A 16,035-nucleotide genomic window follows, 5' to 3' on the forward strand; every position below is an offset into this window, starting at 1 on the left:
GTGCGAAGGCGTCTCTAGTTGCGGCGAGCGGGAGCTACTCTTTGTTGCAGTGTATGGCCTTCTCATTGTGGTGACTTCTCTTGTGGAGCACAGGCTCTAGGGCTGAACCCACGCCCTAACAGGCCCGAACAGGCTCTAACGCACATGGGATCAATAGTTGCAGCTTGAGGGCTCTAGAGCACAGGTTTAGTTGTGGCGCTTGAGCTTCGTTGCTCCACAGCATGTGGAATCTTCTTGGATCGGGGATCAAATTCAAGTCCCCTGCACTGCCATGGCAGGCGGATTGTTACCCACTGTGCCACCAGGGAAATCCCTATTTTTGCTTACTGCACTTTCATTCTTACGTCACCAGGATTAACAACTATATCCTGTCCTGTTCTCTAACGGCGTTGAAGTCTATAAGTTGACTGCCGCTTATCAGCAGTGTTTAGATTAGGACAAGCTTCCTTTCCCACTTAGAACTCCTGACTCTTGTGCAACTAAGGAGGATGTTCACTGTATCCAGACAGATTATTTTGTACATTTTATCAATTACGCAAAACGGTACGGCCACTTCCTTCATTTCTAGTTGACCTCCGCTCTCTTGTAATCTTTTCCCCGGAGTTTCTAAGTGCCTTTCTCCTTTTGTTGTTGAGAAGTAACATTTGTGGCCTTTTCCGTCATCAAAAACAAAAACAAATTCATTTCTTGTTCTTTCTCTATATTGCTTGGGACTTATTTTTCCGACTTTCTGTTAACAATTTGTACAGACTGCTTCAGGACGAGCCCTTGGAGAAGGGCACGGCAACCCACTCCAGTATCCTTGCCTGGAGAATCCCACGGACAAAGGGGCCTGGCGGGCTACAGTCCACAGGGTCGCAAAGAGTTGGACACAACTGACTGACTGAGCACGCCTGTAAAGACTGCTTACTGTGACTCTGGGATTTCTTCTCCCTGGACCCATGGGTCTGTTCCTGTTTATGGTATAGATCACATCATCTTCTTTGCCTGCAAGTCTCCAGGGTTGCTGGTATTAATATGATGTCCTTTTCGTTTTGGTTGTTTCTTTCTTTCCAAAGCTTTTGGGAGTATTTCTGAAGGGGTTCAGAATATGCCACAATGGCATCAAAACTATTCTGAGCAGAAGGTATCTGAGTTCCTGAAATCTATCTGCCAAAAAGCAGACACTCCCCAAAGAACTCAACTGTCTTAAATCCTACCCCCCGCCCCAGCCCCGGAGCAACCAGAGAAGACTGACTCTCATCATCGGAGGTGAAAACTTTCCATGCAACACCCAGACACTGTTACAAAAATGATCACATCCCCCCTACCCCCCCCCCCATCTTTCTCCTAAGGGCCTGTTTATGTCCCCCCGCCCCCGCTACTCCCCAAATCATGTTTCCTCCTAACCCTTCCTGCCTCTCCTTCCCCTATTAAAATGGTAGCTAAGCCTCAGATTCTAATGGCTCCTTTGAGTCACATTTTCCATGAACTCCCATTACATATCTGATTAAATCTGTCCTTTCTCTTGCTAATCTGCCTCCCCTAACTGTAAGAGAATGGAGAAAAGGCTTTTCCTCCCTAACATCTCTTTACTCTTGGTATTCTTTTTTTTAATTATTTTTATTTTTTTACTCTTGGTATTCTTAAATGTCATCTTATAAAGCATTTATTTTGCATTAAGCAGGCTTTTTTTTTTTTTTTTTCTTAATTTAAATGTTGGCACACCACACAGCTTGTGGGACCTCAGTTCCCTGACCAGGGATTGAACCCAGGCCATGGAAGTGACAGTGCCAAATCCTAACCACTAGGGAACTCCCCCAGTGGGCAATTAAGGCTTTTTTCCTTTTCTGAGAAATTTCCTTTTACCGTTGGTTTATTTCCTATTTCAAAATTCTGTCAGATTTCACATTTCCTAAGAATTGATCTGTATTTTCTCTCTCACATTTTCCATATATTTTTGCTGAGGTCTTCAGAAAATTTTCTTGATGTTGTCTTCCAGCCTTTCTACTAAATTTACTTTGTCAATCATTTATAATTTTTAACAGCTCTTTCTCCATCTTTCTTTCTTTTCCATACAAATGAAAGTTGTTCAGTCATGTCCGACTGTGACCCCATGGACTACAGCCCACCAGGTTCCTCTGTCCATGGAATTCTCCAGGCAAGAATACTGGGGTGGGTTGCCATGCTCTCCTCCACGGGATCTTCCCAACCCAGGGATCGAACCCAGGTCTCCCGCGCTGCAGGTGGATTCTTTACCATCCAAGACATCATAACATTCTATTATTATTTGTCTTCGTGAAGATACTAATGAAGAGTTCCCCTTCCTGTCTCCCCAGGAGTACTGCCTATTTTCTAAATTATCTCTATCCCCAGGATCAAATATGTTACTTCTTTGGCCTTTCTCTCTTTTTTCTTTGTGGCATGTAAGCTCTCAGTTAGGGCATGTGGGCTCTAGCTCCCTGACCAGGGATCGAACCCGGATTCCCTGCACTGGGAGCACAAAATCTTAGCCTCTGGACCACCAGGGAGGCCTCTGGCCTTTTCTTGACTATCTATTTATATTTACTCTTCAGGGACCAGATCAGACTTTTAAAGTGGATTTCTTATTATTTTGTATCGACATCTATTTCCCCCCAAATTCCTCCCTTGAAATGGGATGTCCAGTCATCAGGTTTGTTTTAGGGTAAACGTGCTGGGTAGCCCCAGCTTGGCTGTCTTTCTGCTCCTCAGGCAGTCTATCTCTGTTCTAGAATTGGTTGCAGGGGGTATTCCATGCAGTTCTCCTGTGAGCAGACTTCCTCCCAACTGTCCCCTTCTATCTGGAGCTCCCCTGCTTTCACGTCTACCCCTAGGCCTCTACGCCTCCAGGTCTGGGGCCTGGTGACAATGGCATTCCGCCTGGTTGACAGTCCCTTGGCCGTTGCTTTCTCCTACATTTATTCGCTCTGTGATTTATCGAATTTCATTCCATCTATCAATATGCTTCCACCCATTTTGTAAAAGATTTTTAACACTTCTAATCTGATAATGGTCTCTTTGTGGTTCTCTATGCTGTTATGGATTGAATCCTCCTTCTATTTCCTCGCTACTATTTTAAAAGGCCCTCAAGGAAGAAAAAAGAAGACAGATACTTAATGCTCAAGCTGCCGTCCCAAACTAGAAGCCCACTCACTCAGATGAAACTGCATGAGCTTTCTTATTTTTTTTTCATTTGTGAAAACTCATTTTAGTGACTTATATAAACTCTATAAAAACAACTGTTATAATGCATAAAATGGCTTCTTTCATTACTCTAAAAGGCTTTTATTCTAAAGCCCTTAAATTCAGTAAGAAAATGACAATAGAGGTGTTTCTATGTAGCTGTAATGACTTCTTTAATGTTCAATTTTAATTGATGTAATTCAAACGATAAAACAGCTGACTTACCCAAGAAAATGTCGACCAGCATGTTCATAGTAAACCTCCCAGAAGGACCTATATGCTTTACATTTCTTGTTCCCTGAGATGAACTGTGTTCTTGAACAAATCTTACAATATTTTTCACATCATCAGTCACATCTTTTGTCTTAAAGTCCTATGAATAAAAAGAGATTACCTTTTTACATTTATTTATTACCTTTTATTGTTCTCTTTATAATTAAGATAATACCTAGATTGCTAGGGTTTAATACTAACTGAAATAGTCCCACAACATGCCATTTCCATACTAAAACCAAGACCCAAAACTAAGCAAGGTGCGAGTGTCCTTCTTTTCTGCGTTTCCAGACTAACCTTGCGTCTAGAACGACTAGCAGTCTACGGCACCTATTTCATTAGTCCACAGTTAGTTATCGGAAAGCGCTCTGCGGGTAGAAACAGCCTTTTTCCTCCAAATCCTTCATACTCTCTGTCACTTACTGTATGGTGACCTCTGGAATGAAACCATTGTCTAACCATGCAAATGTGTGAGTTCTGATGTCCTTTGGGTCTCTGGTGCCACAGTCAATCCTTTTTGTTATTTCCAGTCAGTTTCCTTTCTCATAGCCCTCAGTCGTCTCCAAACTCTGCCAACCACTTTTTCCCTTTGCTCTTTGCACTTTATTTATTTTTATCCTCTTTTTTGGCTTGGCCGGGTCTTCACTGTGGGTTTTCTCTAGCTGCGCTTGGTGAGGGGGGGCTCCTCTTCACTGCAGCGTGCTGGCCTCTCACTGCGGCGGCCACTCTTGCTGCAGAGCGTGGGCTTCGGTGGCTGCAGCACAAGGGTTCAGTGGCTGTGGAGCCCGGGCGTGGCTGATCTGCAGCATGTGGGGTCTTCTTGGACCGGGACTGGACTCGAGGCTCCTGCACTGGCAGGTGGACTCGCCCACTGGACCACCAGGAAAGCCCCCCCGCCTTCCTCTTGAAGCCCCCATTTCTATGTGATGTTTTACTCTCGTCACATCACAGCAATGCCGAGCACCTGCAGTTCTCAGAAGCGGCATCGTGCTTCTGTATGAGCAGTCCCTCTACCTGCTAATCCTTGCTCAACCCCACAGTGCTGGAGACAGGCGGGTTCTTCATCCTATACTAACAACTGGTAGTGATTCTGAGGCTCTATCTGGCATTGTCACGGGAGAGTGCCCCCATCACTCTCTCCAACCTGACTCCTGCCTTAATTCTTGGTGACTTAGTACACAGAAATGATTCTCCCACGTGTTGGCCTTGGGCAACTCGATCTCCTGTGCTCTAATGATCCCATTCTCCACAAATGTCGGCCACTCACTCTGATGGTCACACCCACTACCTTAGTCTTACTAATACCAGCAACGCTCTGTTCTCTGACCATCACCTCTTATCTTTCAAACTCTGGCCAGCTACTATGCTGACTCCAACAATCCACCGGGACTGCCCAGCCATTGATCCACACCCTTAGATGTTCTCTAAGTACTAAGATATTCAGTTGATATCCCAGAGCCAATCTCTCTCTTCTTTTTAAAAATTGTAACACCATCTTTCACACACCACCTTCAACTCCCTTGCCCTTATGTCTCCTAGTTTGACAGACACATTACATCCCACTCTCCGCCACTTCATGCCTGTAGCTACACCTGGCTGGAGAAACACACGGACAACTGTGCTGTTTTCACTTTTGACTTCATGGCTTCACCAACTCGATGGGCATGAGCCTGAGCAAGCTCCAGGAGTTGGTGATGGACGGGGAAGCCAGGCGTGCTGCAGTCCATGGGGTCGCAGAGTCGGACACAGCTGCTGAACTGAACTGACTTTCACTTTCAACACAGGGCCACAGACCTCAAGTGCACCCTTTGGTGATCATGACACATGTGTGGTCTATCCTTCTGCCATTCTCTTAGAATGGGAGTCAGCAAACTATGGCCCATGTGCTATACACCTGCTTTTGTAAATCAACTTTTATCAAAATACGACCACAGGAAATCGCTGTATTTATTGTGCTTTATGTCCCCTTTCAGGCTAAAACGGCAGAGCTCAGTAGCTGGGACAGAGACTGCCCACAAGGCCTGGAATGTCTCAGTAGCTGGGACAGAGACTGCCCACGAGGCCTGGAATGTCTGCTCTCAGGCCCTGTAAGGTAAGTCTGTGGCCCCTGTCTGATTTCACACTCTTGCTTCCTGCACACTCCTTGTTTCCTACTTTGCTGAGGAAACGGAATCGGCGGGAAGAAAGCTTCCGCAAACTCCCTCCTCTACATCTGTCGTTACAGATGAACTATCCAGGCTCCTGTCTGAACCCACCTTGGTGCCCTCGACGTGCTCCCAGCCCCGCTCGCCAACCCAGGGACCCTGCTGCGGCACATCTTCCCTCCACACACATCGGCTTCCATCCTCCGTAGGTGCGTTCCTTTCAGCACACAACTACAGCATTTCTCCTGTCTTTTCTTGACTCTAGCTCCCCTGGCAGCTATTGTTTCTCTGTTCATCCCTGAAACAAAACTTGAAAGAATTTTCCATAAGCACACAGCTCGGCCCCTCTCCACTGAAACTGGTCATGTCCAGGTCCCGTACTTCTGTGGGGCTGCGTTCATGGGGACGTCTTGGTCCTTATGATGCGGGGCTTGGCAGCAGTGCGTGACCAGGGAGCACTCCCTTTTCCCGGAAGCTCTTCCACACTTAGTTGCCTTGCTCTTCTTCCTGCCTCACTTGTTCTCTTTTCTGGTCTCCTTTCCTAATTCTTCCTCTTCTCCTCTGGCTCTTGAAGTACCAGGGCTGTAATTTTCTTCCTTTCCATGTAAACAAAAACCACTGAAGATTGCATCTGCTTTCATGACTTTCAATCCAACCCCCAGGCCAACCACTCCTAGTTATGGTATCACCAGCCTCCTTTCAGAATTCCTGAATCTAAGAGCGTCTAACTCACTGTGCCCCAGGCCAAACTCCTGATCTTCCCTGCCAATAGGTCTCTGCTGAGGGTTGCTCCACTTGGCTAGTCTCTCCGCCCTCCAGATAATGCTATGGCTGGCTGTTACCTTTCCCCTGACTAACTCTTAGCCCCGGGCAAGCTTGTGAGTTCCCTTGCTATCTCTCAAACATACAGGCACATCCCCAACCCAGGGCCTTTCGTCTTGGCTCCTGCCAAGAATACCCATATTTGAGAGCTGCTCAGCTAAACTCCCCTCTCATCCTTGTAATAGGACTTCCTAGGGCCACTGCCGCCTGAATCCCATTATCATTCCTGACTCCTTATACTGCTGTACTTTTCACCAAGGCTCTTCCCTCTTCAAAAGACCCTGATACCGGGAAAGAAGGCGGGCAGGGCGAGAAGAGGGCGATAGAGGATGAGATGGTTGAATGGCACCATCAACTCAATGGACATGAGTTTGAGCAAACTTCAGGAGATGGTGAAGGACAGGGTAACTTGGCTGCAGTTCATGGGGTCTCAAAGAGTCGGACATGACTGAGCGACTGAACAGCAACAATTTCCCTCTTCACATGTACTTATAACGTATATTGTCTTTATTCAGCCTTCCTCTGCTTGAAAGTGAGCTCCACAAGAGTTAGGGATCTTCATATGTTGTTTGGTGATATATCCCAAACTCCTAGAACAGTGTCTATCACAGAGCAGGCACTCAACAAATATTTGTTGAATGAGTGAACAGATTAGCAACATCTACAGAGTGGGGCGTGGTGGGTGGAGATGGCCGGGAATCCAGAGAGAGAGAGTAAATTGCCCTCTGCTCGGCTAGTGCTGCCTATCTGTAACTGGACTTATGACACAGTATCACAACGATACGAACACAAACATGTCTGTCTCTCCTGTCTGTGAATCCCTAGCACCTTGCACAGACATTTCAAGTAATACATAAAACAAGAAAATGCTCCATAAACTGTGAAGTAGAGAAGACAAGGATTGAATTTAACCACCTCCCAAGGTTGTTTTTATGAGATGATAGCAAACTCATCTCGAAGCTATTGCTATTATTCTTTATAGTTTTTTAAAACCAATTTACAGAGTAATCTAATTGATCTGAATTCAAACACATAACTATACTAGTTATAACCCTTTTGAGAATGGGATGCTTAAATGTAATTACAATTGAATGGAAATTATTCTAGCTGCCCATATTGGATCTTTTTGGAAATTTATAGATTAATGACATCTCTAAAATATCCTATAATCACTGAAACAGGTACAGTATATATTTTTTAAACAGGCTTTGAATTCTAAGGGTATGTCAATTCTAAGGGTATGAGAATTATTATCAAAATGTTTCTATTTCCAAATAACATGAGGAGGAATCCACTGTTTCCTTGTTAAACTCTTTAGGGCCGACTTTACTGCAGTCTAACCTGTACTAACTTTTCTAAATTAGGAGAAGAAAAAGAAAATCTTGGCAATTTCCTTATTACAAAGAATTTAAAACTTGCTTATTTTACCTTTGTTTTACAGCAGTTATCACATGAAACATCTGGGTATTTCTTACAAAAATGAGGATTAAATTCATTTTCGCCAAAGTAAGCCAAAAGCTGTATTCTCCTACATTCTGTTATATTTTCACAGTAATGAACCATGCTATATAAATTATTGAAGTGGGTCTCTCGTGTATGACGGTTTCCATCTTTTTCCACTAAAAGAGATGAAGAACACAGTAAAACATACTTATTAAGGTAGAAAAACTGAATATATCACAGAAGTATTTAAAATAGATTCCTATAATTCTAAATATTTACATTATAATTAACTGAATGTTTATGTTCATCTCCAAGATTATCTCAAGAGAAGACTCCTGAAAGTTCCTTGAACAGTAAGATCAAACCAGTCAATCCTAAAGGAAATCAACCCTGAATATTCATTGGAAGGACTGATGCTGAAGCTGAAGCTCCAATACTTTGGCCACCTGATGCGAAAAGCCAACTCATTAGAAAAGACCCTGATGCAGGGAAACACTGAAAGCAGGAGGAGAAGGGGATGACAGACGACGAGATGGTTGGATGGCATCACCAACTCACTAGACATGAGTTTGAGCAAACTCTGGGAGATGGTGAAGGACAGGGAACCCTGGCATGCTACAGTCCAGGGGGTTGCAAAGAGTCAAACACAACTGAGGGACCAAACAACAACAACCAAGAATCTAGTTTTACAGGAATAAACACAGGTTGTCAGGAGTAGCTGAAAACATTTTGCATCTCTTCATTATTCCCAATGGTAACTATCTGAACTATATTTACTACGTTTATCAAGACAAGCATGAACTAAACCTAGCATCCAGAGTGAGCAGGGTCTGGGGCTGTGGCAGTGGGCTGCGCATCTTCTGGAGTATTTGAGATCAAAGTGGTGAAGCCATTGGTTCTGAAACTGTGTGCGAAGGACCTCCTAGGCCAGGGTGGGTGCTGCAACGAGTGCACACGGCTGCTGGTCGATATTTTAAACTCGAGGGAAACACAGCAACAACTAACATCTGTTGAACTCCACACACACAACAAGTTTGGGCTAGTTCACAATAAGTTTGTTGTTTAGTCACTAAGTTGTGTCCAACTCTTGTGACCCTACAGACTGTAGTCCGTCAGGCTCCTCTGTCCATGGATTTCCCAGACAAGAATACTGGAGTGGGTTGCCATTTCCTTCTCCAGAGGATCTTTCCAGTCCAGAGATTGAACCTGCCTCTCCTACATTGGTATGTGGGTTCTTTACCACTAAGCCACCAGGGAAGCTCTCATGATGTGCTACTTTCCTTCTGATGATCTTGTTACTGTTTTTTATTTAATTTTTTGTTTTCCTGGCCGTGCCAGGCAGCATGTGGCATCTTAGTTCCCTGACCAGGGATCAAACTCTCACCGCCTGCACTGGAAGCAGAGAGTCTTAACTATTGGACCACCAAGGAAGTTCCTCTAAATGACATTGTGAAGTTAAAACTTTGGCAGTTGCTAATGAACACAATTCAGTCCAGTTCAGTTCAGTCGCTCAGTTGTGTACGACTCTACGACCCCATGAACCGCAGCACGCCAGGCCTCCCTGTCCATCACCAACTCCCGGAGTTCACCCAAACCGTCCATTGAGTCGGTGATGCCATCCAACCATCTCATCCTCTGTCGTCCCCTTCTCCTCCTGCCCTAACTCTTTCCCAGCATCAGGGTCTTTTCAAATGAGTCTTTACCTCCAAAAAACTCAACCTGAAACAGGAAATGAGGGTGGTAGTGTCTATTCTGATTCCAAGGTTTGAGAACAACATGTTCATAATTTTCATTCATAAGCAACTGTGGTTTGTTAAAAAGGAAATAAAAAAATTTTTTTTCTGCTTTATGAGTATTATTTTTCTCAGATGACTTCTAAGTATTTAGGGTTTAAATACTTACTAAATTATTTGGACCTAACTTAATATAGGTTCTTTTCAAAAACACACTAAGTTTTAAAGTTTCACTTTTTTGGACACACTAAGTTTAAAAGTTTCACTTTTTCACTGAGAATGATCTTGGTATAGTGCAAGGGAGGTGACTCTTGGATTCAGATGAACCTGGATTCCACCAGGGCTCTGCCACTTATCTGGCTCTGTATTTCGAGGAAATTCTTCTGTAAAATGAGGAGAGTAAGAGTAGTGTCTCTTAGGGATCTTGTGAACATTAAGTGATGTACATAAAGCATTCAAGACAGTGGCATACAGTAAGTAAGTGCTAAGAAAACATTATCATCACCATGACTCCTCTCTCTGCTACCGCTGCTGCTGCCGTTGCGAGCAAATTACAAAACCTTCCTGAAGTTCACTTTTCTCTTCGGACTAACTCTATCTCTAAAGCCAGTGGTTGGGAATTCCCTGGCAGTCCAATGGTTAGGACCCTGCCCTTGCTACCGGTTATGAGCAAAACAGGTCAACATTATCTGGCACAGAACTTGGTAAGCGTCATTTCACACACTCAGTATCTTTGCCAGAGTTCCTTCAAAAGTGGTCTCAAAACAGGCAAGTTTACTTATCTATTAAAAGGGGACGGTTCAATAAACAAGGAATGATTCTATAGAATTCTATATAGTCAAGCTATGTGTACTAGTTGAAATCACAGTTACACCCTGGTGTTGACTAGAAAAAAATCTGGTCAATAAAGCACATTTATATAACTATAAATAGAGTGGGCTTCCCTGGTGGCTCAGAGGGTAAGGCATTTGCCTGCAATATGGGGGACCAGGGTTTGATTCCTGAGGCGGGAAGATCCCCTGGAGAAGGAAACGGCAACCCACTCCAGTACCCTTGCCTGGAAAATCCCACGGATGGAGGAGCCTGGTAGGCTACAGTCCATGGGGTCACAAAGAGTTGGACATGACTGAGTAACTTCACTTTCTTTCACTATAAATAGAGAATAACCTTTAAATCCCTGTGTTGTGCACCTGAATGACTCAACAATACTTCGGGGCGGTGGTGGGGGGCGTGGGGAACACACATAATATAATAGCATTTACACTGTGAAATACCTGCATTTGGGAAAGAAAGTATCAAATATAAGATATTGCCTAAAATGTAAAGCAATTTTAAAATAATTTTTAAAAAATCATTAAAAATAAAAAGATACTGTTTAACTCCAATGTGGAAGTCAAGAGATGGGATATGAGAGGGCTCTATCTATAGGGGGTTTATTTCCTAACCTGGATGGGGGTACATGATAGCTCATTAGTTTTTCCATTTTACTTTTCTGCATGTCTGAAATATATGTTATATACAAGGATCCAGGCAGAAAATGGGCCTGGAAGGATACAAAGGAAATTAGTAACTAGAGTTATTTCTTAGGATTGGACTGCATTCAAGACCTGGTTTGGAAATTTTCCAGTCTTCAACATGTTGAACAACATCTTTATCATAAAGATGACCTAAAATAAAACTTCCATATCTACGTAAGCATCTCTAATTTAAGGAACACTGGACCAAAAGCACCGTGATGCGGGGGTGGACGACAGTCATGGGACTGAGTGGGACAGCACAGGTCCCCCAGGGAGCTCAGCTTACTCAGGATAAGCCTCTTCAGCCGGGTCACGTCATGGTAGTTGTAGAAGAGTATGCAGTGAGAGATCTCCCCGTCTCTTCCCGCTCGGCCAGACTCTTGGTAGTAACCCTCCACAGACTTCGGGAGGGAGGCGTGGATCACAAAGCGCACGTCCGGTTTGTCGATGCCCATTCCAAAGGCAATTGTCGCACAGATAACCTGACGTAAAAGCAAAAGCCAGTGAGGCTCTTAATGCATCTGAATGAACACTTTAATAATAGATGCTTTGAAAAGCTTCATCCTCTATTTTACTTAGTTTTTTAAAAAGTAATTTTGTTATTTATTTTCGGCTGCCCTGGGTCTTCATGGCTATGCTTGGGCTTTTTCTAGTTGCCGCTCTTGGGATCTAGAATGCGGGCTCAGTAGTTACAGCACATGGGCTCAGCAGGTGCGCACGGGCTTAGTTGCCCATATAATCTTCCCAGATCAGGGATCAAACCCGTGTCCCTCGCACTGGATCACCAAGAAGTCTTCCTCTCTTTTACTTTGAAATGTACTCTATACAAGATTCTAATAACTTGGTTTCATTATTGAGCATGACTAATTAGGAAAAGGTCAGTTTTCATTCCAGTCCCAAAGAAAGGCAATGCCAAAGAATGCTCAAACTACCGCACAGTTGCACTCATCTCACACGCTAGTAAAGTAATGCTCAAAATTCTCCAAGCCAGGCTTCAGCAGTACGTGAACCGTGAACTTCCAGATATTCAAGCTGGTTTTAGAAAAGGCAGAGGAACCAGAGATCAAATTGCCAACATCCGCTGGATCATCGAAAAAGCAAGAGAGTTCCAGAAAAACATCTATTTCTGCTTGATTGACTATGCTAAAGCCTTTGACTGTGTGGATCACAATAAACTGTGGAAAATTCTTCAAGAGATGGAAATACCAGACCACCTGACCTGCTTCTTAAGAAACCTATATGCAGATCAGGAAGCAACAATTAAAACTGGACATGGAACAACAGACTGGTTCCAAATAGGAAAAGGAGTGCATCAAGGCTGTATATTGTCCCCCTGCTTATTTAACTTCTATGCAGAGTACATCATGAGAAACGCTGGGCTGGAAGAAGCACAAGCTGGCATCCAGATTGTTGGGAGAAATACCAATAACCTCAGATATGCAGATGACACCACCCTTATGGAAGAAAGTGAAGAGGAACTAAAAAGCCTCTTGACGAAAGTGAAAGAGGAGAGTGAAAAAATTGGCTTAAAGCTTAACATTCAGAAATTAAGATCATGGCATCTGGTCCCATCACTTCATGGGAAATAGATGGGGAAACAGTGGAAACAGTGGGTGACTTTATTTTTGGGGCTCCAAAATCACTGCAGATGGTGACTGCAGTCTTAAAATTAAAAGACACTTACTCCTTGGAAGGAAAGTTATGACCAACCTAGATAGCAAATTAAAAAGCAGAGACATTACTTTGCCAACAAAGGTCTGTCTAGCCAAGGCTATGGTTTTTCCAGTGGTCATGTATGGATGTGAGAGTTGGACTGTGAAGAAAGCTGAGCGCTGAAGAATTGATGCTTTTGAAGTGTGGTGTTGGAGAAGACTCTTGAGAGTCCCTTGGACTGCAAGGAGATCCAACCAGTCCATTCTAAAGGAGATCAGTCCTGGGTGTTCTTTGGAAGAACTGATGCTAAAGCTGAAACTCCAATACTTTGGCCACCTCATGTGAAGAGTTGACTCACTGGAAAAGACTCTGATGCTGAGAGGGACTGGGGGCAGCAGAAGGGGACGACAGAGGATGAGATGGCTGGATGACATCACCGACTCGATGAACATGAGTTTGAGTGAACTCCGGGAGTTGGTGATGGACAGGGAGGCCTGTCGTGCTGCAATTCATGGTGTCGTAAAGAGTTGGACACGACTAAGCGACAAACTGAGCTGAATTAGAGATTTTCGTGTTGTTAATTTGCAACCCTGTTCAGACCCAAGAAGGCAGGGAGGAGCTTGGTGTGGCGGGCCCCTGCTTGCGTGACTAAGCGTCATCACCACAGGAGCCAGGGTCAACGGCAGGTGCCTCTCGATGTGTTGCCACTATTTGCGCTCTCATTTTTTTGATGTGGATGTGCAAGAGCAGTGCTCACACGGCCATGATACCCACAATGCCCTGGTAACCATGCTGCTCTGAAGCTCTGGGAGTTCCCAGGGCTGGGATGTCGGGGCCACTGCTGCTAGCTTTTCCAGTGGCTCAGGAACAGTGGTGTTCTCACCTGCTCCAGGGCTTACTAACCGTTTTTCTAGCTGATCCCATACCGGTTCTTTTTACTCATCAGCTGGTTTCAGGGTCAAAATTTGTGAATTTTTTTATTGGAACTCAGATGGGCAAAAATTCTGAGAGTTATTTATACTAAAAAAGAAAAAAAGACTAGAGACTGTGGATCTTGGCCTATGCAAGTTACTCAGTGGAAGCAAAGTGGCACTTAAATTTCAGGAGCCTGATAAATCAGTTTTTAGTAAAAAATCATCTTCAAGCCTATCTGTTTCAATGGCAAATTTAGGACCTATAACCCAGCTGAAGACACTGGATCTCCAGGCAAAATTACATAACACAAATAAAGCTGCAAGCCTTTTTTTAGGACCTAAAAAGATGAATTGCTACTTCAAGAAGAGTATTTCAAAAAACAGCTGGACGATGTGGCAGCCAGACTGAGGCTAGAGACATGATTTCAGTCACTGTGAGTACCAGACCCAGGAACAGCACAGCCCGGAGCATGCGGAGGGCCGACAGAGCGCTCACCCACACCGGGAGCGCCGACGGCTGTTCTTCAGGTTATCCACCCACTGAAATTTACGGCACTGTGATCAAAGGTGAGTCTCCCTGGAAAGGGAAGGTCTACCGCAGCCTCGAGAGGTGGGAGAGCAGGTGGAGAGGCTGTGGAGCGAGCTGTGCCAGCCCACAGGTCTCCAGAAAGCCTGGGTGCACCTCCCAGGGTCTGCTCGGCACAGCCCTTCCAGGGAGCGCGCAGGCTCCCGAGGTGACAATGACACCCCCTCTTCCTGAGCCTCTCTACTTCTCGTAACTGGGAACACTGGCTTTGTTGAACTGATAATTCCTTCTTTATATCTGTGTGGCTTTCAAAATTTCAGGGAACCATCATTTCTTTGTGAAGAAAAACAATCAAGTTTTATTCTGTCTCACAAATCTATTAAGATCAAGGCTGCCCAGTTGGTTATTACACCTTGACTATGAGGATTAGCTGCTCTGAGGCAGAAACAATTAGATTGAAAAAACTGAATTAATTGATCAAAGTGTTTAAATATAAAAATATGTATATTGTAGAATATAAAGGGGCTTCCCAGGTAGTGTAGTGGTAAAGAATTTGCCTGCAATGGTGGAGACTCAGGTTCGATTCCTAGGTTGGGAAGATCCCCTGGAGTAGGAAATGACAAGCCAATCCAGTATTCTTGGCTGGAGAATTCCACGGACAAAGGAGCCTGGCGGGCCACAGTCCATGGGGTCACAAAAAGTCGGACATGACTGAGCAATTGAGCACGTACATATATATAAAGAATTAAAGAAATCAAACAAATTGACTGATTTCTTTTTTCTTATCAATTTTCTATCCGATTTTTTTATGGTTGAGATTACACAGTTTTGAATTATATTTTTTCCAGCATTCATCTATCGTTAACATTCCAACCTTTTCATACCATTAAAAAATTCTTCATAAACCATTTTTAATGGCAGGAATGTACTGCAATATAAGCAATCACAGTCTCAGAACATTTATTATTAAAAATAACACTAAAGTAAATTCCACACCTGTTTCAGATTTGAGTACAGTCCATCATATTGTTTTCCAGAAAGGGTCTCAGGATTACTATAGGAAATTGCCTCTCACAACACTGTTCCTGTCAGTTAATAAAAGTTTGCTAATACAGAAAGTAAAAATCTCTGTTTTAAATGTTAATTCAATTATTAGTAAAGTTGCACTTAAAATAAACTTGTATTTAGCCCTTTCCGATGTGTATTTCTTTCTTTCCGATTGTCTCCCGACAGCCTCGGGTAACTGACTATTTGAGACTCATGCTCCTCTTATCACATTTTTACAAGGTCTTCATTATGTTTTATTTTTGAAGATATAGTTCCCTGTTCGCTGTTGCCTTTCGATTTTGTTTATAGATACAGAACTGTTTAGTCGTTTAGGTTTTCAATCATTTACAGCAGTTACTTCCTGTAGGGTTTCTTTTTAAGCTTAGATTCTCTTCCACATTTAAAAATATCAGTACTTGTATTTGCCTGTAATTTTTTTTTGGGGGGGGTCACGTGGTACGTGGAATCTTTGTTCTTAGACCAGGGATTGAACCCATACTCCCTGCTTTGGAAGCGTGAAGTCTCAACATGGGACAGCAAGGGAAGTCCCTACCTGTAATTAATTTTGATATGAGGACTCAGGATAATTCTCCCCATCAGGTAGCCAGTGCCACAAGCTGAATAAACTTCCCTTCCCGATTGTGCTGGGTGCCCGGTCTTGTCTGACTCTTTGCGACCCCATGGACTTATAGCCTGCCAGGCCTCTGTCCATCAAATTCTCCAGGTGAGAATACTGGAGTGGGCTGCCATTTCCTTCTCCAGGGGCTCCCCAGTTAATTT

General features: G+C 43.8%; 1 protein-coding gene across 1 annotated transcript in view; it reads right to left on the reverse strand.

Moving 5' to 3' along the window:
- The window catches only part of BLM (Bloom syndrome RecQ like helicase), an 89,940-nt gene that overhangs the window by 12,715 nt on the left and 61,190 nt on the right, over positions 1 to 16,035 (reverse strand). Inside the window, exons 15-17 of the mRNA XM_005694992.3 lie at positions 11,402 to 11,597; positions 7,851 to 8,041; positions 3,409 to 3,556 (exon numbers count right to left, since the gene is read on the reverse strand). Of these exons, the coding sequence (XP_005695049.2) occupies positions 3,409 to 3,556; positions 7,851 to 8,041; positions 11,402 to 11,597 (535 nt within the window). The remainder of the gene's footprint in view (positions 1 to 3,408; positions 3,557 to 7,850; positions 8,042 to 11,401; positions 11,598 to 16,035) is intronic.

Source organism: Capra hircus, chromosome 21 (genome assembly GCF_001704415.2).
Source record: "Capra hircus breed San Clemente chromosome 21, ASM170441v1, whole genome shotgun sequence".
Taxonomy (NCBI): Eukaryota; Metazoa; Chordata; class Mammalia; order Artiodactyla; family Bovidae; genus Capra; species Capra hircus.